Source organism: Diabrotica undecimpunctata, chromosome 2 (genome assembly GCF_040954645.1).
Source record: "Diabrotica undecimpunctata isolate CICGRU chromosome 2, icDiaUnde3, whole genome shotgun sequence".
NCBI lineage: Eukaryota > Metazoa > Arthropoda > Insecta > Coleoptera > Chrysomelidae > Diabrotica > Diabrotica undecimpunctata.
Genome location: NC_092804.1, coordinates 56,003,103 through 56,023,920, shown reverse-complemented (window position 1 = coordinate 56,023,920; position 20,818 = coordinate 56,003,103). Strand labels below are relative to the sequence as shown.

The 20,818-nt window shown below is 31.4% G+C and overlaps 1 protein-coding gene across 7 annotated transcripts in view; it reads left to right on the top strand.

Moving 5' to 3' along the window:
* tweek (transmembrane protein KIAA1109 homolog tweek) overlaps nucleotides 1-20,818 on the top strand; it is a 204,308-nt gene that overhangs the window by 122,781 nt on the left and 60,709 nt on the right. For 6 of the 7 annotated variants that reach the window (XM_072522926.1, XM_072522925.1, XM_072522922.1 and 3 more), the window contains 9 exons: nucleotides 3,313-3,463; nucleotides 4,769-5,025; nucleotides 5,964-6,141; nucleotides 6,197-6,408; nucleotides 6,467-6,857; nucleotides 12,152-12,343; nucleotides 15,841-16,231; nucleotides 16,287-16,424; nucleotides 16,529-16,579. In XM_072522926.1, the coding sequence (XP_072379027.1) occupies nucleotides 3,313-3,463; nucleotides 4,769-5,025; nucleotides 5,964-6,141; nucleotides 6,197-6,408; nucleotides 6,467-6,857; nucleotides 12,152-12,343; nucleotides 15,841-16,231; nucleotides 16,287-16,424; nucleotides 16,529-16,579 (1,961 nt within the window). The remainder of the gene's footprint in view (nucleotides 1-3,312; nucleotides 3,464-4,768; nucleotides 5,026-5,963; nucleotides 6,142-6,196; nucleotides 6,409-6,466; nucleotides 6,858-12,151; nucleotides 12,344-15,840; nucleotides 16,232-16,286; nucleotides 16,425-16,528; nucleotides 16,580-20,818) is intronic. The other variant, XM_072522923.1, reaches the window with a different exon arrangement.

The following is a 20,818-nucleotide window of genomic DNA, read 5'->3' as shown; positions in this document are numbered from 1 at the left end:
CAGATTATAAACAAAGATCTAAATCTTATCTAAAAAGTGGTATACTCGTGTACCGATAATAAGGTATTTTATTAATTTATCATATCATCATCATATAACGGGGGTCCTACGGCGATTGCCGCTTCCCGCATTTCAGCCTCCATCTTTTCCTATCTCTCCAATCTCCCTCTTCTAAGCCTCTAGATTGCATTGTTTTTGTAATTTCTCTTCTCCAGGAATTTTAGTCATCAGTAATTCAAGAATAATCTTGAATTATTAATTTATAATAATTATTATATATTTAATAATAATTAATAATAATTATTATATATTTATATAAATAACATACATTTATCAATAAAATTTAAATATTTCTTACGATATAATAGTAAAATTCAATAACTTTTTTACGGTCAAAATAGCACAATTCTTATTATTTGGTTGAGCTACCCCAGTAAATACATGAAGGTTCTATGTGCTACAGAAGCCGATATATTAAATATTTTGAAAGCGTGCTACAATTTCCAATCTAAAAAAAAACGAAGCTCAGACAGTTCTTACCTCTACTTTTCCGTGGCGGTAATTTACGAATACCATTATTTTAATGGGTTATAACTTTTTACCACTTTACTGTATATGCCATCTATAACTTCGATTATACATTGTAGATCTTAATTTAAAATCCTTTCAATATTTAGATCGTAGTGTTAATAAACAATGAAAATATGATTTTAAGAATTAAATGCTATCTTAGTTCTTATTGGTTAAATGAGGTTCTGTTTTTTTTTTCTTCAGTTTTTCCTTAAGATTACTTATCAGCGTGTGACATAAAAAATATGAAACTTATTAAAAATGTTTAGAAGCTAAAAAGTCCCCCATTCAAACTGGTTTTTAATAAAAAATTTAATAATATGTGGAAGTTTTTTTTAATATACCTTTAAACTGAAGGAACAAAGAATTGATTGCAAATTACAAAATGGTACATGGAGTCACTGTTTGGACAAGTACGAGTACAGTTGTTTAAATATACGCTCTCTGGAATAAACAAATTGAATAAATTGTAAACTATTTTTTCGATTTGCTTGATATTTAGCATACTTAACTCATTAATTGTCATAATTTCAAGTAGCTATATTACCTGCCGTTAGGTAAAAAACAAAGTTATTAACATTTATAAATTACTACAAACATAATATTTTAAAGTTTAGGGTTTTTTCCAATTATCTCGGTTAATTATTTATGTATTTTAATTTGGTATCTCTCAACATAAAAAAACCTTTTATGGTCTACAGCTTTTATTTGAATAATTTTTCTTTAGAATGTATTAAAGACGTTTTGTAAGCAAATTTTTTTTTTCTTTTTAAGATCGTTTAAAAAAAAACAAAGCAAAATCAACTGTACATCTTTTACGAATCTACTCATCTACGAATTTTTCATTAGCTACCCCTCATACTATTTAGAATGTAAATATCTGTATAAGATTTTGAAAACTATTTAGCGAGGTTCTGTGAAATACTTTCTTGTTGCATGGTTAAATTAAATATTATTTTTTTATGTGATTAAGCCACAATTATCGGTCGTTATTGAGATGAAAATTACATTTTATATTAACTAATATTTAACGTTTTGATTTCCACTATTATTTTACAATAACTTTGTTTATCGTACAAATTATGTAAACATGTGTATACACATTGTGTACAAAAAAACGTTTTTTGAGAACGATTTCCGGAATGGAAATCAAAATGTAAAACATTAATTAATTAAAAATGTGATTCTCATCACAATCACAACCAATAATTAAGGCCTTAATCCCATAAAAACATAATATTTATCTCAAACTATTTACCGATAGCTTCGACTAAACAGGTTGTAAATTGAAATTTATCTAAAATATTCCCCTACACAATTATCTGGGAAAAAATATCTAGGTTGAAAAAATATAACATCTAAACGAAGAAAAAAACCTGTTGAGACTGCAACTTGTGAGCAGGTAGTTTCAATGTCGTTATTTGAACTTGACCCAAACCGATCGATATTTATGTATCTAAAATATTATTTTAAGGATTAATACCGGCAACATCTATTGGCTCTAAAATGATGCCAAATACAGTGATTCTATCTCTCGATGTTAAAACGTAGGTTTGATGTAAAAAATTAAATATATAAAAAAATCGGAATATTGATAAACCGACAACGGTGCCAAGCCTACAAAGGTGCACTAAACGAACATACACGACTTATAAATATAAAATGATAGCAATTCTTGGTGATGCTTAATTACTGCAACGTGAAAAGAGTTCAAAAGGATAGCGGGATGTATATATATATATATATATATATATATATATATATATATATATATATATATATATATAGACTGTTTCTAGAAATATGTTTAATTAAGACTACACAAAACACATTAAACAAAAGAGAAGACATTGAAAATTTTAGTGCTATATACAGTAATCTTTTAAAGAAAAGAACAACAACGATATAAAAGTTCTTTAAAAGTTACACAGATTAAAGGGATTATTCCAAGTTCAAATTTATTTGTGTTTGGTTTTTTTCCTTCTTAATTACTTAGTAACATAAACTCTGTTGCTTGTTTAATAAGTGCAAACGAAACACTTTTACGTATTATATCAAAATTTGCAATGAAGGTTTACATAAACATAGACACTTCCTCTGTCAAACTAACCTAAAATAAATATAAAAAATAGAAGAGACATGGAAACCATAATAATAAGTTTTGACAGAAAGAAAAAGAAAATCAAATTAATAATGTCAAATGTTAAGTAATTTTGCTAATTTTATAATACAATCCTCACAAGGGTAAGCCTGTTGAAGATACAACTTCATTGTTCTAATGAAATTTTTTGTTTTAATTTTTAGTATGTTTTGAAAAGAGTTAAATAAACTCGAAAGCTTAGCACACCTTAAAGAGTTTTAAATAAAGGCCAGTATTGACTACAAGGCCCAAAATATCCATATATATTAATATTCACCTAGTCACTAAAGCCCTTTCCAAGAAAAAAAGGAATATATATATATATATATATATATATATATATATATATATATATATATATACTCCAACCCATCCAAAACAGTTATATATTTGTTCCAAACGAGTCACAAGTACTTCTTTTTTCTTATTCTTATATATATATATATATATATATATATATATATATATATATATATATATATATATAAGATATTAATACTAGATAGATATGCTATTAATCAGATTTACTATTCTTATTTTAGTTTAGTTTATTTGTACCGAAAGATATTTTTCTTCTTTAACTGTATTTTATCATATTTTAGAGTTTAAGTATAACGGCAGCTCTTTTACCATCCTTACAAGCTCAGTACAAAATGGACCAAGTTAACAGTACTGGTTTTACTGGAAGTAAAGCCCGATTCACGATTGATTTACCACATCACTCTCTGAGTTTTACCACCAAACTACCTCAGGGTAAATATCTTTTATATTTATTTATTACAATTATTTTATTGTACTATAGTGGAACCTGAGTAGCCTGGAACTTAACACTTGATCCCTAGACCAGGACGGATCTGTTTTGAGTTAGATATGAGAGGTGACCTTCGGATTTTTGCAGAAATAGTTAGGTGATAACTTCAGTAATAATAATTGACTTATCATCCCTCTCAAATAGGTCAGGAACATTAATAAAAAAATTAAAATACCGAATATTCATGACATGGGTTTTGAATATTGAAATTCCATAGTGACCGGTTAATGGAAAAGTGATAAATTTTAATGATCTCATGAGAATCGTAAAATATGGCAAACATTGCGCAACGTTGATTTATTTAATACTTTTATAGAAACTGACTTTAATTGCGACAAAATGTAAAAATTGTATAAGAAAGCTGCACTCTTCGCCTTTAAAACGCTTTTTTATTTTTGTCGATAGGACACTCTGATCAAAAGATATCCAATTTTTATCGTCGAGTTGATACAAGTAGAAGAAGATACAAGATACAAGAGAAGAACAATTGAGAGTTTTTGAAAGGAAGATTATCAGGATTATCAGATATTATATAAAAATACTGAGACCAAAGAGGAAAAACGAAGAGGATGTAAGATAATGAATGAATCACGAAATACAAGAGTGGATGGGTCAAGAGAAATAAAAGCAAAATAATTAATTGGCATGAACACAAAATGAGAAGAGAGAAGAGCAATCCGTTAAGAGTTATAACGGAATGGATACCACTAGGTAAAAGAACCAGAGGCAGACCTAAACTAAGATAGAGACAACAAGTGGAAGAAGACTTAAGGAGTATGGAAATTAAAAATATAGAAAGGACAATCAAAGAGAGAGAAGAAGGGAGAAAAGTAGTGTAAACAGCGAAGTTACATCAGAGACTGTAAAACCAAACCCAGAATGGGATGATTCCCCACACAAAAAGGACCTTCAAGTGAAAACAGCTTCAGCTTCTTCAGGAGCGTATAGCTTGTATATATTGAGAGGGAGGATAAGTTACTATTATTACTGAAGTTCACCTAACTATTTCTGCAAAAATCCGAATTCCACCTCTCACATCCAAATTTAGTCGTTTTTTCACAGATCCGTCCTGGTCTACCTGTATGTGACCCAGAGTATCGTGATTATACTCGTTTTATAATGTCTACACATTACATTTTACTGTTCATTTACTTTAAGTTTATTTATTGCGAAAGGGGGTAATTAGTGATTGTTGAATATTAAAAATATATTTTTATAAAAAAATATCTTTAATTTTTTTTATTAAGGTTATAACCAAAACGAAAAGGCGGAAACAAATCTCCCTTCAGAAGCAAGTATTGCCCTCCCAGCTGTTCATGTTGTAGCCGAATACATTCCTGAAAACGCAGCAAGTGGCCCAAGAGATGGACATCGTGGTCCAGAAGGAGTTATATTTAGACAGGGTGGTTATTTAAATGCAAATGCTGATATAGGTGTCTTCGAACATAGTCTGACCACTGATCTTTTAAATCATCTAGTTTTTGTTCAGAAAGTATTTATGAAAGTAAGTAGTTTAATTAATTTGTAAAGATATTAACATAGGTAATAACAAAATTAACCAATATATCAAAAAAGTACATACATATATACATTTTTACTTCTTAGTAATGTCTTTCAAAGACGCAACGCTAATCAGCTATAATGTCTTCTTGCATATCAGGTCTCCTGGTGTAACTCGCTTCTGGGCATTCAAATATTTCTAAATCTTAACTTGTAATATTTTCCCTTTGCAGTTATTATTGGCAGATATTGTCCTTGTATATCTTCCATACATTTATTGTTTACTTCATTTATGTCCTTTTTTTTCTTTTTTTCTTTTTCTTCTTGTCAGTTTAATAATGTCTTTAATCCCCATTTGCTCCTAGATAGCACTACAAGATCACCAGCGAATGTTAGACCCTGTTGATGTTCTCGTTGGGATATGAGTATTGATTTATTAATTTCTACTTCCCTCATGATCTCTCTTCAAGAATTGAACAACATCGATGAGAGTGAGTTCCCTTGTCGCATCCATTCACTGACTTCAAACTTTTTAACTTTTTCTTTCTCTGTTCACAGTTATTCGGAGTATCAGTTTTGTCACTATTACAAGAAATATCAAACCTTTTGCACAATCTGACAATGTTTTTCAGCTAACTTTACCATGGCTTTTTTTTGTTACAATACCGTTGATATAACCTTATTTACGTTGTAAAGCACTTTATTTGAATATATTCACTTGGACGTATCGATTTTCGAGGTTTGTACTAAAAATAAAAAAAAAATAAATAACATATTTACTTCAAATTAACCACAACTGCAAAATTGGAAATGCTTTATCTCCTCGACTTTCGGAAATCGTTTTCAAAATACAAACCTGTAAAAAATATATTTTTTTCAATAAAGATGTCACAATGTTACAATGTCTTAACTTTCTATTAAACATGGTTTATATTTTTCTAGGAGGTTAACGAAGTTGTACAAAAAGTTTATGGTGGAGAAAGGCCAGTACCGATATGGCTGGAAGATTCTGAAGAAGCTTCCAGTGTTACCAGATTATTATTTTCATTAGTAATTAAAATGCAGAGGATGCAATTAACTGCGACTACAGCAGGAAGTTCAGCTGTAAGATTGGAGACGGGTATGAATATAAATTAATAAATTGATTCGTTAGTAAACTTACGTTATTGTTTCAGGTGCTGTTGTTTTAGAACTTTCCAACAGAGTTCAAAATTTATCTGGCTCGACAAAGAAAAATTCAAGTACTAGACTTTTTGGAAAAGCTCAAGTTGATTTAAACCTTTCTTTAGGCCAACTGATACGGAATGCTGTCTTTGAGGAAGCAGATATAGAATATCAACCAGTAGCTTTCTTTAACACAAGAATCGCTCTTAGAAATGCTTTTCAAGTTAGTAACCACTGTTTATTTAAAAATATTTTGAATCATAATTTGTTTTTGTTTTCAGGATGAACTAATTGAGGGTGAAGACAAAGAAGTTGTTCTTATTACGCTGAAACGACCGCTTATTTACGTACAACCCGTAGCAGTAGACAAAGCTATTTTGGTATGGCTAAACTACAAAAACGCCTACGATTATTGGAACGAAAAAAGAGCTAATTTGAATAAAGAAGTTCTAAATGCAACTCAACAAGTCTATGAAAAATTTCAACTGGGGCAATTAACTAGTCAACTTAGTGGGCCATATGTGGGTACCTTGTTTTTACAACTTACTGTTGAGGACATGGGAATCTGTCTTCCACTTAATCCTCTACCATTAGCTAACTGGAGTCAACGAAACGTTTATGACGATAATAGAGGAGCGGTCGTTATTACTTTGGAGAATACTAGTATATCAGGTAAATATGAGTTTAAATATTAGTTACTAATTACTTTCTATTACTATGTTTAATTAACAAAAATATTTATGGATTATAGGTTTTCATGGCCAGTGTTATGTAATAATAAATTGATTTTCGGTATTATAGTCCATGACCTCTAATGATCTCTTCCCGACGTTTCGTGTGCGTATGCAGTAGATATTATTGGATTGTTTATTGCATACTATCGTTTATTTGTCGCGTTCTGTCGATTGATCCCAATCAGAATTGGAAATTTAGGTCCATCTATGGTGAGGTTTTGTATTCCGTAGTGCTGCGATGCTTAGATACGATTGAAGTTGAATGGGACCTCTTAAATCTCTATAAGCTCTCCAAACATCCAAGGATAATTTTATGTTTTACTGTTCTGCAGCTGTTTTTCAGAATATATATATATATATATATATATATATATATATATATATATATATATATATATGTATACGTATATGTATATATCTGCAAGGAATGTCATTGATTTCTGGAGTCGACAATGGATCTCTTGAATTTTTAGACGATCTTAGACTTTTTTATATATTCTTCTTCGTTTCGTATTATTTCTTCGATTTGGCATCAGAGTTCTCTAAACAGTTTGCTAATTCAATCAGACATATTTTTAGACACGAAAGGTAAAGGACCTCTTAGTTTTCTTTGGCTGTAGATTGTGGTTAATTTTTTTGCGTTTTTTGTCTGCTGGGGTTGAGTATTTTTGGACGCATAGATCGTTTAAATTAATATAAAGTATTTCCAATTTTATTATTGTATTTAGTTTCCAGAATATATTCAATAAAAGCTGCAGCTTGTTCTTACATGTTGCAGTCACCTCTAAAACTAGTATGTATAAATCTTAATTTCTTCCAGTAACTGTTCCAAAAATATGCTCCTATTCGAATCATTATCATTCTCTTTGTCTTTATTCATATACGGAATGGGCTTCCATTATTACTTCTTTAAGGAAATTTAATAATGGAAGCCGATTATTAAATTTCCTTAAAGAAGTTAATTATTACAATTAAAATATTTATTATAACTAACGTCTCGACGGTGAACATGCCCGAATCATCTTAAACTATGCTCCGTCATTTTGGCATCAATTCGTGCCACCCAATTCAGCTGTTTTAATATTTCCATTTTAGTGTGATCAACTCAGTTTTTTGAACTTTGAAGCGATTTATATGTCTTTTTTGCACCATCCCTAGGTCGCTCAAAAAGACTTTTAATCTCGTCCTTTTACAATTGAACTTATAGTAATTTAAACTCTAAATTCACTATATGGGAGAGTGATTCATAGTTTGAAGGCGTAGAAGTGGGGAAAGACGTATGAAAATCCAGTGGCGTACACTCACTTTTATTTCAACGTTAATTATATTATATTGTTTAAATATTATTGTTCAAAATAGACCACAATTTATTTATCTGCAGGTTTTTACTGAAGTTTCCATCTCTATATCCACAGACCGTTTTCAAAGATATAAATTATAGTTATATTTATTTTATTTGTTTATTATTATATATTTATATATTCTTATATTATTTTCTTTTTTTTTTAACTTTAAAAACGGTCTCTGGAATAGAGATCGAAACGTCAGTAAAATAAACATGTAAATAGATGTATTTTGGCTTATTTCCAACATTCTCCCTAAAAATACGGAATGCCACAAGCAAAAAGCCACAGAAAAATAAATATTGCTATTATTTGTATATTTTAAAACGATTTCTTTATATAGAGATCGAAACGTAAGTAAATTAAACATTTCAATTAAATATATTGTTACTTATTCCCAACATTATTTCTAAATATACAGAACGGCAAGCAAAAAGCCATAGAAAAATAAATATTACTATCACTTGTATATTTGAAAACGATGTCTTTATATAGCGATCGAAACATCAGTACATTAAACCTATAAATACATATTTTGTGGCTTATTACATACAGTCTCCTAAAAATACAGAATACCACAAACAAAAAACTATAAAAAACAAGTAATTTTGCAGAAAGCTTACTGATGCCACCCGGCTGTCGCGGAAGTTACGCTGAAACGTCTTTTGACGTGACCCGTCCTTAAAGAGTTACACAATGAAATGTTTTTAAAACAAATTTTAAGACAGTTTCCACACCACCCGAGAGGTATGTCTTGTGGCGCATTACTTTTTTTTAAATGGGTGTTCGCCAAGAGCCATATTGCCCCATTAAATAAAATAAACAAAACACTTAAACAGTATAAAAAAAAAACAAAATAAAATCCTATAAAACAAAATAAAATTCTATAAAAACAAAATAAAAATAATTTTGGATGTAACAAAACATTGTACTATTCTATTTAAACACAAACACTATACACACTTACTATGTTCTTCTCGTTTTTTTTTTTTGTTTTTGTAAATCTGAAGATGCAGTGCTGCTATCGCTGTCATTATCTTCACCTGGTGTAATTATAATTTGCTCTAGTAAAACTTCGACATGAGTGTCAAGTTCCCACATACGATATTCTTCTTTAATTATGTGGCCTATACATTTAGCCCATTTCTCTGGAGTTACATGGAGGATTGCTTGAATTAAAAGTTCCTTAACTTCGTTTAATTTGAACATTGTGTTATTGCGTGCTACTTCTCCTTTCACTTGCGCCCAGATAAGCTCAATGGGATTAAGTTCGCAATGATAAGGTGATAGACCCAGAACTTTGACACCATAATCCTTTGCAGTTTCATCCACAACATATTTAAGATATTCACTTTTCCTTAACCGTGCAATGTCAAGTAGTTGAATTTTGAGCATTGATTCTTCGTATGCAATCCCCTTTTCTGTAAGCCATTCTTGAATTCTCCCTTTCCGCCATGCCGTCGCCGGTAATTGTTCTAGTCTGCGGCTATGATATGGCGCATTGTCCATAACAACCACAGACCCAGATTCCAATTTTGGTAAGATTCTCTTAAACCAGCGCTCAAATACTTCGGAAGTCATTTCTTCATGATAATCACCTGTTTTTTTCGACTCAAATTGAAGCAAACCATCATCAAGGAACCCTGTATCACTTCCTATATGGGTGATGATTAAACGCCGTCCCTTTCCTGATGGAGCTTTTAATCCTGTAGATCAGCCTTCTATAAATGCTTCACGTTTACTTTTTACATTTAAATCTTGCCAAACTTTTCCAACTGTATGACCTTCGTTAATCCAGGTTTTATCCAAATAATATATTTTGCGTTAAGTGCTGCGAATTTTTCGTATTTCTTCTAAATCTTTTCTTCTCCACAGAATAATTTAATTTTTTTCTAATAGCATACTTTTTCTGTTGCGTTTTACATATCGAAAGTTCATTTCGCGCATGGTCCTGATTAAGACCCTACGAGATATCTTGGGTAAAGAGTCATCGTTTTCGAGCTCTTGAGAAATTTTTTTCAGTGTTGGAATTTCACTCCGAAAATAAAATAAATGAATTTTTCGACGTATAATATTCCTTGTCTCGTCATTCAAAACAATGCTTTTCCTACCTCTAGTTTTACCTTTTTCTTGCTTTTTATTTTCCGATGTATTTTTAAGTACACGATAAATACAGCTAACGGATACTTTTGTTAAACTGCTACAAATGTCGATCGCTTGGCTAACGTTTAATGCCATTTTTCTGCCGACAATTCCTTCATAAACGTTTCGTATCATTACCTTCTCTTTGGACGTTAACATTTTCCGTCTCTTTTGCTGTCTTCTCTTGGAACAACTCGGTTTTTCGTCCATTGTAATTCAATAATCTGTATATATACTATATATACAATAGTTTCAACAATTCTGTATAAGAATATAACTAAAAATTAACTATAAAACGACAAACTATAACACTCTTATTATCAGTAACACGTTTTATCAATACTACAATACAGTATTGATAAAACAGATTGACAACAATAAGTTTACAAACTTATCAGATAAAATATACTCACAAAAACACATGCACTACCCATAGAAACGCCAATGTACATGAACCATTTCTTCAGCGAAAAAATAATAAAAACTAGTTTTATGGCATGTCTGGATCCGAATTGTAAAACGAAGTTTCCTCACTAATTCCAACATTGCCAAACGATTGAAAAATAATGTTTTAAAATATCGATTTTTATTTTATAAATTTAAATATGCAACGAAACGGAACATATAAATAAAATTTATTTCATTACAATTTTGTGCTTAATTTTTACTATTGAAAAAATCGTGTTTTTTGGTATTTTTATGACGGTAATCGCTGCCTGGAAGAATACAGGTTTTGTATGACCATAATTACTACTTGTGAACAAGAATTGGCTACACTGTACGACAACTTCTGGTCAAGTCTACTATAGAGAAGCACAAATAAATATACTACTTTATATATTCTGTAATTTCTTATGAGGAAACGCAAATTGCAATCGAGAAAACAGGCAGTTTTCGAGGGCCGCTGTGTACATTTAAATTTGAGGATATTCGGCGTTTAAACTATGAAATTACTATTCTGAATTGAGGATTTCTACTATAAACATATCGAAGAAAAACGCGCCTCGAGAACCTCTATTTTGCCATTAATTAATTCTACTGACTAAAGGAAAAGCGGGTGTTCTGGTCGAATTTCTTGTTGGACGTCAAACCCTTAGATGACCTGTCGAACTGGCTTACAGGTTTTTAATGGTTGCAGGTTGCTGATTCTTTATTTTGCCTCTTGTGGGGTAAAATTATACATACAGTTATCTTTACTAATTTATTAAACTAATACACAAAACACTTGGTAACTTAAATACTGAGATACTCTTATACCGAACTGGTGAGCGCGAGAGAGAAAGAAAGAACTAAACTAAACTTTTTATGTATGGGAGAAATTACTGAGAACAACTTTCTTCTTTGAGTTATGTGATGAGACCGTTACAGCGGGGAATCGGAAGTCGGAAGTGATTTTTAAAGGAAGCGGAAGCTATATGAATGTCAAGGAATGGCCTTTTACAACATAAGGTTATAAGTTTATAGTTGATTTTCCAACAATGACAAACACGAAAAAATAAACTTAAAATTCCCACAAAAGTTATACTAACAGTTTTCAAACATTTTTTCAAACGTTAAAAAATTTTTGATGGTATTTACAATATTGTTGTGACGCATTATTTGCTTTCCAAAAGATGTACAAAATACCTTGATTATAGAATTCTTAAAAAAATCTTCGTAAAAATAAGAGTTTATATGTTTTTATTTATTATTGAAGTTTTGATACTCAATTTAGTAACAATGTGATTACATTATAATTATATTTCAGCATGTAATTCTGGTTCGCTTGTAAGCAAAGGTAAGTTTACAAACCTTTGTCTCCGATTTGCCGATGATTTTGAAAACTCTTTGGATGACTGGAAACCAGATATGACAGATTCGTCAATAATGAATCTGTGTGTGGTAAGCGAAGGAACGTATGAGGTATGCAGTCGAACTATAGCTGCCAAACAGCCAAATGGTAAGTGCATTCATTACACCTAAAGATAATCATCAAATTAAATATTTTAATTATGGACGAAATACGTAGGTGTGGTTTTTACGGTTTAAAAATCACTTTAAATAATATTTTTTTACATATTGGATCAAACCGTTACAAGCTTGAAAAAACCAATATGGTATAGATCCTAAGAGAATTAAAAACGTAGTCTGGAAGATATTGATATAAATAACTAATTCAAAGCAAATCAACGTAAATTTTCGCATACGTTGATGATCTGGCCCTGATTACAAACTAAGCGTTTGCTTCTTTCTCTCCCCAATAAATGCTATTAAAAAATCTTCGAATAAAAGATCTTAATAAAAAATATAATCAAGAAATAGCAGCTAAGTAAAACAACTAAAAGAAATGAGAAAGAAAACTATCCGCCCAGATGTCAATCTGGAAAAATCATCATGGTCACTCTAACTTTCAAAGCAACTGCTCTAAAGAGATCCCTTTTTTCTCATTTACTTTTATCCCTGTTGTCTCTGATTCAATAATAGCTTCCAGTACAACTTCCTCACAGTGTTAACTAATAGAGGTGACAATATACATCAAAAAAACTTACAGCGAAGTAAAAACTTCCTTTGTAAAATGGTATGGTAGAGTTAGTTACTCAGGAGCTGAGCTTTAGAGCTGAGAAATTGTACGTTTCCCTAAAAAGTGTAATCCCTTATTATCGACCTAGTAACAATTATAATGTTCGTTACTGTAATTATGTAATTTAAGGGTCATCTGATCTCATCATGTGGCTAGTTTCAATTACTTTATAGACGCTTTTTCACTAAGTTTTTTTAAAATAGGTATACAGCCAACCACTGGAAATTTCCTTTTTAAATTACAATATACATCCTTGTCTGACTTCTGCCATAATTCCGACTTCTTTGAATAATTCACGCTCAATTTTTACTGGCCTAGCTGGTTGTAGTAGAGGTTTAATATTTATATCTCACTAGTCTAGGTTTTTTGTTTCTGAAAATTTCCATCAGTTTACCACGTTTATTCCTATAAAAAGCTTTGGTTTAGTCTATGAAGCAGACGTAAAAGTCTTAATTAATGTATAAGCATCTTTAAAAACAACATTAAAACAAATATTGCTTCTAATGTACGCACGCAGTTACAGAAGCCCAATTCCGCGTCACTAATATCTAGTTCCAGTTTGGAGTGTATTCTGGTGCGTATATTTATTCTTCTTATTGCGTCGTCTCCTTTTAGCCTCGAATTCTGGCGTCTTCCAACTGATCTCTTTTGCTCTGCACTTTATCTTCCAATATGATTTGGAATAATTCATATTTTTGACACGTGTCATGTGTCAACACATGACCCAAGTATTGTATTTTCCTCTCTTTGATTATACTGAGTGATTCTTTTTGTTTACTCATGCGCCGAAGTACCTCACCGTTGGTAACTTTTTCTACCCACGGAATTCTCATCATCCGTCTGTATATACACATTTCAAAGGCATCTATTCTTTTTTCTGTTTCAGAGTACATTGTCCAACTTTCACAGCCATACAGCAAATCCGAGAAAACGTAACATCTGATCATTCAAATCCTGAGCTCTAGACCAAGGTCTGATCTTGTAGAAAATGTTTTCATGTTAATGAATGTTTTTCTCGCTTGTTCTAATCTTAATAGGATTGCTTTTATTGGGTTGCGAGGTTATACTGGCTGTTGATATTTGCTGGTATAATTCTTAAGAGGGTTTTTAGCGTGTATGACGTGAGACTAGGTGTTCGGTAGTCTTTGTATTATTTTAAATTTGCCTTTTTTTGGTATATAAACATCGATTTTAAGATGTGTCGGGAGATGATTCCTGTTGTGTATATTTGATTAGGTTAAGTTTTGGATTAAATATTACACACTACATAAAGCGCTAAAATCGGCAACATTGCCTCGTACGAGGTAATTGTAATTCTCCGATCCCCTCGCGACATCTAAAACGAGAAAACCATGCATGGGATATACATCTCCGTCCGTCGATTTTTGTTTTCATTACGTATACCCGGTTCATTTCTTATAACATAAACTCGATAAAAATACACTGACCTTTTTAAGCGGTGCATTTGTATCGGTTTTTAATAATGTGAACAATTTTTTGAGGTTGAATTAAAAATAAATGCACATTTCTTTTAAAAGATGAAACAAAAAATATACTCTTATTGAAACTAAAAAATAATTCCTAATAAAATAAGAAATCATTTCTACGGCTGAACAGTATGTCATAAAAACTTCTGCGGACAGATGAAAGAGTTTCTGCTGTAACAGAGTTGGAGACTTCTCTTAATCGATTTTTTAATTTATCCAAATTTTGGGCTCTAGCCTCAGGATGATCGTAGATGATTCTTTTTAAATGTCTCCAAAAAAAGAAGTGCATAAGAAATTTATTTGTTTTCGTCGATCTTATTGCATGAATAACTTCTGCTTTAGTAATCTCGGGTCCTAGATCGTTGCTTAGGCTGTTCTTGCACTTGAATTAATTTCTCTATGTATTCCTCCTGTCGGTATAAATTTTGTTCTATTTCTATAATAATGTTTCCCTCTCTCGTCAGCAGCGTGTTTGAGTTATTCTGTTTTGTCATTCTAGCTAGTTCTTTTACTTTTTGGTGTATTTGTTCTGGAACAGGAAATTTATTTGTTTTCATCGATCTTATTTCACGAATAACCTCTGCTTTAGTAATCTCGGATCCTAGATCCTTGCTTAGACTGTGCTTGCACTTCTATTTCTATTTCCTTAAATTTTTCTGAATCCTACGCATCTTGTGCATCCCTTACTTTTCGTTTTATTATAGTCGTGATATCGGATCTTGTTATTCTTGAATTTTCGTATTTCAGTCATTCTCTCCAAAATTTCATCTGCCATCTACTATTTTCCCTTGTGCCTTGTAAAACTTTCTTACTTGGTTCTACAACAGCTGTTTTAACAATTAAACCGCCGAATTAAGATGAAGAGCAAAGAAAAAAATTAAGAAACACAAACTCAAAAAGAGAAAGAGTAAAGACACTTACTAAAATCAAAGATTTGAACACCAGGGAAGTGTATAGAATATACTTCACCGAGTTGTGATCTATATTGATATAAGCACCAAGTTTCTGAAAAATAAATAAGGATACTAAAAAAGAACAATATTGTATTTACAACCCCATTTAATAATCCATGACAAAAATTGGTGAATAATTATAATAAATTAATATCCCTAGTAAATTCCCTCCACATTTCACAAAATTGTTTGACAAGTTCTCGTTTGGTATTGTTAGTGAACTACAATTAAATTATTAAAGTGGAATAGAGAATTATCTTCAAGAGATACTCCCTGAATTTGAGAGAGTTGATTTGATTAACATTGTTGGAATTTGATGTTTTGAAGCGTACGATCTCGTAAGCAACAGTATTTTTGAAACACAAGTTGTGTCAAATATTTATATAAAAATATGTGTTTTAAACTTTTTTCAATAAAACTATAAATATATTTGTAGAAAATGCAAAATGGTTTCTCAATGTACAATGGCAGATGGAAGGCGTTGACATTCATTTAGATACAAACGTAGGTAAGCAATTATCGGCATTGGGTCATACTTTGACAATGCTGACAGGTGCTGAGGAAACAGGAATTCCGTTAGACTATGACAGTGATGACAATGAACCTGGCGATGGTACAAGAGCTTCACAGGAAAGCATTTTACCTGCATTTATGTTCGATCCAAATATAGACAACAAAATTAGGTCGAAACTTATCGAAAAGGAAATGAACGAACAAGCAAAAATTATTAACGATTTAAGGTCCTTAGGCGCTTCACATGGTACTATAGAAATGGAAATGAGAAGATTGCAAGAGTTGGAAACTATGGTATATAAAGATTTCAGAAGGTTTGTAATTAAAATAGTTTTTATTATTATTTGTTATAATATACTTTTCTTACAGGGATATGTTGCAAAAACTAAGAAGACAAAGCGTAAGGGCTTCATCTATCAAAGGAAAATTTGGTTTGGGTTCAAAACCTACAACATTTAGGTCCAAATCATTCGTTGTTCCTAGTGCTATGCCCGAAGGAAGAGACAGGTATCTTATTTATTTTAAAATTATACCAAATATCGTGGTTTTTTTATATATAAATTTGATTTATTTTCTGCACTTTCACCGTTTCGTTTTCTTACTTTCTTTAGGTCAAAGTCTTTAGTAGTAGTTCCTAGTTCCCATTATGACAGTAACGAGAGGTTTGTATTTTTCTTCATAGCATGTGGTTTCACAGATATGTCTCGTTTTGTCTAATACAATTAAATAATGCTTCATATTTGTTGCTAATACACTACACATACTTTAAGGTAATAATTTTTATCGAATAATATGAGTAACTTTAATCAGCTTTTTGTCCGTTTAATAAATATTGTAGAGAATAACATTTTATCTAGATACAATGCAGTCAACGTTAATAAACATAATGCTATTTATTCTTTTTATTCATGATTCTAAATTTATTGCAATTTTGTTTGTGCCATAATGATTAATTCATATATAAAAGAAGGCCGTCGAAAGATCAAGATAATACATTACTATTTAAATATCTAAAACATTTAAGAAAATGGGACCAAAACTGTTCTTATTTATTTTCTATTCTTCCATTATTTCATCAAAAATTTTAAATGTTATTCGGATATATTATATCCTATTTTTATAATCTCCAATAAAGATAAACTATAAACAACCCACTTGTAAACTGATTGTTAAATTTTTTAATCCAATAATTCAGGTATACAGCAGGACAGTATGGTAGTTAAAACACTATGAATATAACCATATTTTATAGGAATATCGTATATTTGCGTATTTGATTCATTTAGTCGAACAATAATAAATTAATGATAAATGGAAAATAGTTTCCGAAAAATATAAATGATATGTATGAAAAATGTATTATTAACTTAGGGGATGATAGCGCCAGTGACATTAATCATAAATTTCATACACACATTAATTTTTCTATTAAAGTTCATGTAAAATTATACCATATTCTATAAAGTATTTTTTCACTTATCTCAATACTTAAAGCATACTAGTACATCGTCCACGTATCTTCACCTATATAAAAACTTTACAGGAACTGAGAGGCAACTTGACCAATTCTTATCGTATATTAATTCACTCCATAATCATATTGAATTTACAATAGAAACAGAACAGAATCCTACCTACTCATACTAACACGACTATACACAATCCAGCATTCCATCCTACACACCAAAAATTGGCAGCCTAACATAGCATCTTACATAGATTAATAAATTCCCATGTCAAAAAGCAGCTTCGAGATAGAATTGAATAGTATAGTAGGATCGTTTTAGCCTGTCGCATAAGTAATAAAAGTGTCTGTTCAGATTTGCCTCAGGTAGTCAGCGGTTCTCAAATTAAAAATGTACGGTTTTCTTAATTTGATAATACGACATTACGGATTTTTTTAATAAAATAACTTTTTAATAAGGTTTAATAATAATTGAATATCATAATGTAAATGATAAACATTGAGTATGAAATATACAGGGTCATTCACGCAACATGTTGGTTAAAAGTTTTCAAAGTTCTGGTCGTCACTGGTTTCTGCAAACTTGGAATAATGGGTTATGCAAAGCATTCTTAATTTTTTAAATATTTGCATTCTTCTAGCACTTCCGGTTGTACCGGAAGTCGCCATTAAGTTTCTTATTTTAAATAGAAACTGTGCTTTTTGTTATAGAATATATAACAAATGCGAAGCAAATATATCGGAGTCACAGTTCGGCTTTTTGTTATTTTTTTTAGAATCTACGTAAAATTCTGAATCGATTTTTAGTGGGATACCATTCTTTAAAAAATAGCCGTTTTTGAGATATTTAAAGGTTTTGAAAAATTTTTCATATTACACATGCAACTTCAAAAATTAATATTGTGGTTAATATGTATGCTGAAAAAACAAAAATTCTTTTTCAGCGTGTACTAAACTCTATTTTTATTTAAGCATAAAAAAATTTGCCAATGTTAATACTGGGTGTTAAAAATTTTGTATTATATTTTTATTTTTATATATTTTATAAATATATCTATAAAAATATATATCTATAAAAATATATATCTATATAAAACAAAGACTTATTCCTACTTCCCACACACACCTTCCCAAACCCACCGAGGTAGGTTGTCCTCCTGCGGTATTACCAGCCCCGGCTTTCCTCCGCCCCCTGTTCTTTGGAGCCAAGGTCTCGACTATTTCGCGGTATCCCCCGTCAGGCAATGGGAGATTTCCGTGTATTTACATTTAAGTGGTAGGTTAGCCCATTTGGCTTTATCACTAGCGGTCAAAGCAATTGTTCGGCGATCTAATGATGGTTGTGTGTGCCGATACTTGCTTTCCCTTTTCTGCACCAAGTGCAGTCGAGAGCGAGCAAGCATCGAATCCTTTTATCCGTCGTCTAATACCCAGTCATTCGTCCAGTCATGTCCTTAATCTACCTTACTTGCTAATCTAATTTTTTTGGTGCTTGCATTCAAGAGCGTCGTGCGGCGTGCCTCCGGCTCTCTCATGCATGCGGTTTTTGTTTTTTTTGTGGTGGTTGGTACCCTTTTGTGTTAATATTTCTATCTACGTCTTAATCTATGGACAGGTATCATCACTATCTGACTCGCTATCCGATTCATCTGAATCTTCATCATTACGAATAATTAAAGGTCTTACTTCATCAATAACTGGTTTTATTTCATATGACTCTAAAATTTTTTTTTCAGTATGCTCAATACATTTCCGCCATTGTTCCTCATTGACTTGGTTTAGTGCATCTTGTCAGAGTTGTAAAACGCTGGCTTCGTTGGTGGTCTTACATGCATGTTTATCATAGTAGTTTTTAGTGATGCCCCACACTAATTCAATTGGATTGTACTGGCAGTGATATGGTGGTAGTCCTAGGACCTCATGACCATATTTTAGTGCCATTTGGTCAACGACAAATTTTTTCTCAGTAATGTGTTCTTTGCACTTATTTAATAATTCAGCTCTTAAAACTAGATGTTAGCGTTCTCTCTGGTGTGATACGAAGCATTGTCTAAGACTATTAATGACGGATTTTCCAGATTTTTTAATAATTTTTCCTCAAACCAATGTTCAAAAATATCGGCCTCCATATTTCCGTGGTAATCATCAGTTTTTTTTGTCGAAGAAAATATAAGACTAGCATTGGGTATAAAACCTTCCGTATTTTTTTCATGCAATATAATATATCTTTTGCCATTTCTCGTACTAGTACTCGAATAGCATTTGGTAGAATCATCTTGCCAGGATGATTTGGTATGATTTCCTTTCGCAAAAATCTACGTTTCGTCAAGAAACACAAATTGTCTGGCAAATTCGGAATTCTTGTTTTTTAAATAGTTTCTTATAAATTTCCACCTTTTTCCAACAACATTGGATTGCTCGCACAACACTTTACGATTATTGGTTTTTTTGTATCTAAAACCCATAGCTTTTAATACTTTTGATAAACTGGTCAAACCCATACCACAAAGTTCTCTGTCCTTTATTTTTTGAATAAGTGTCTTTCTTGTAACATGTTCTTTTGCTTTGTACATGTTATAAATGATATTTTTGATTGAGATTTTAATACCTTGTGGCAAGTCGAGGGTTTTCGGATGCAAACGAATCCTTTTATGTTCCTTACTTAATTCCTCCTCACTCATTTTGCGAACTCTTTGCAAGGTCCGTTCTGAAATTCCACAAGTTGCACTTGCCCTTTTTTGAACTGCCAGTACTGATGTAATTGGTCCCATGTTGATTTTTTCTAAAGTAAAATAATTTTCCACTTTCAACACAATTCGGCTTATGGCGGTTTTATGGCTCGTGTGTAAAGCTAGCCAGTGTATCATTTGAATACCGTGGATTTAAATTGGCTCGTCATGTAAAACTGCGTTTTTAATACACTGCAGATACCTCTGCATGCCTTTAAAATAGTCCTTCTCAAAGTTTACCTAGATCAGGGGTTCCCAAACTTGTTTGTACCACGCCCCCTTTAACAATAAATCGTATGGGCCTAGGAACAAAACAAAAACAAATAAGTATTATATAGAAAACAAAACATTTATTTATGATGCCATAAGATACAATAATATCAGTTTTTATAAAATACAAAAATTATTAATAAAAGAAATATAGATTAGGTGGGTTAGTGAGATGGATGTGTTTGCATTTTCTGTACTAGTATGCCTATTCGTGGCTGAGAGGAACTAGGATTACTTTTCGCACCTAGGGGTCATTCAAGGTGACTCACAGACGATGTAATCTAAGTCGCAAATCACATTGCAAGTTTCACAAAGTTCGGTGTTAACTACACCGATTTTATATAAGTGTGGAGGGAACATCGTGGTTAATTTAGAATTTTAGAAAGACTACCTAAATTTAATTTAATTTTCGACTTGTCTCATGCCCCCCCCCCCCT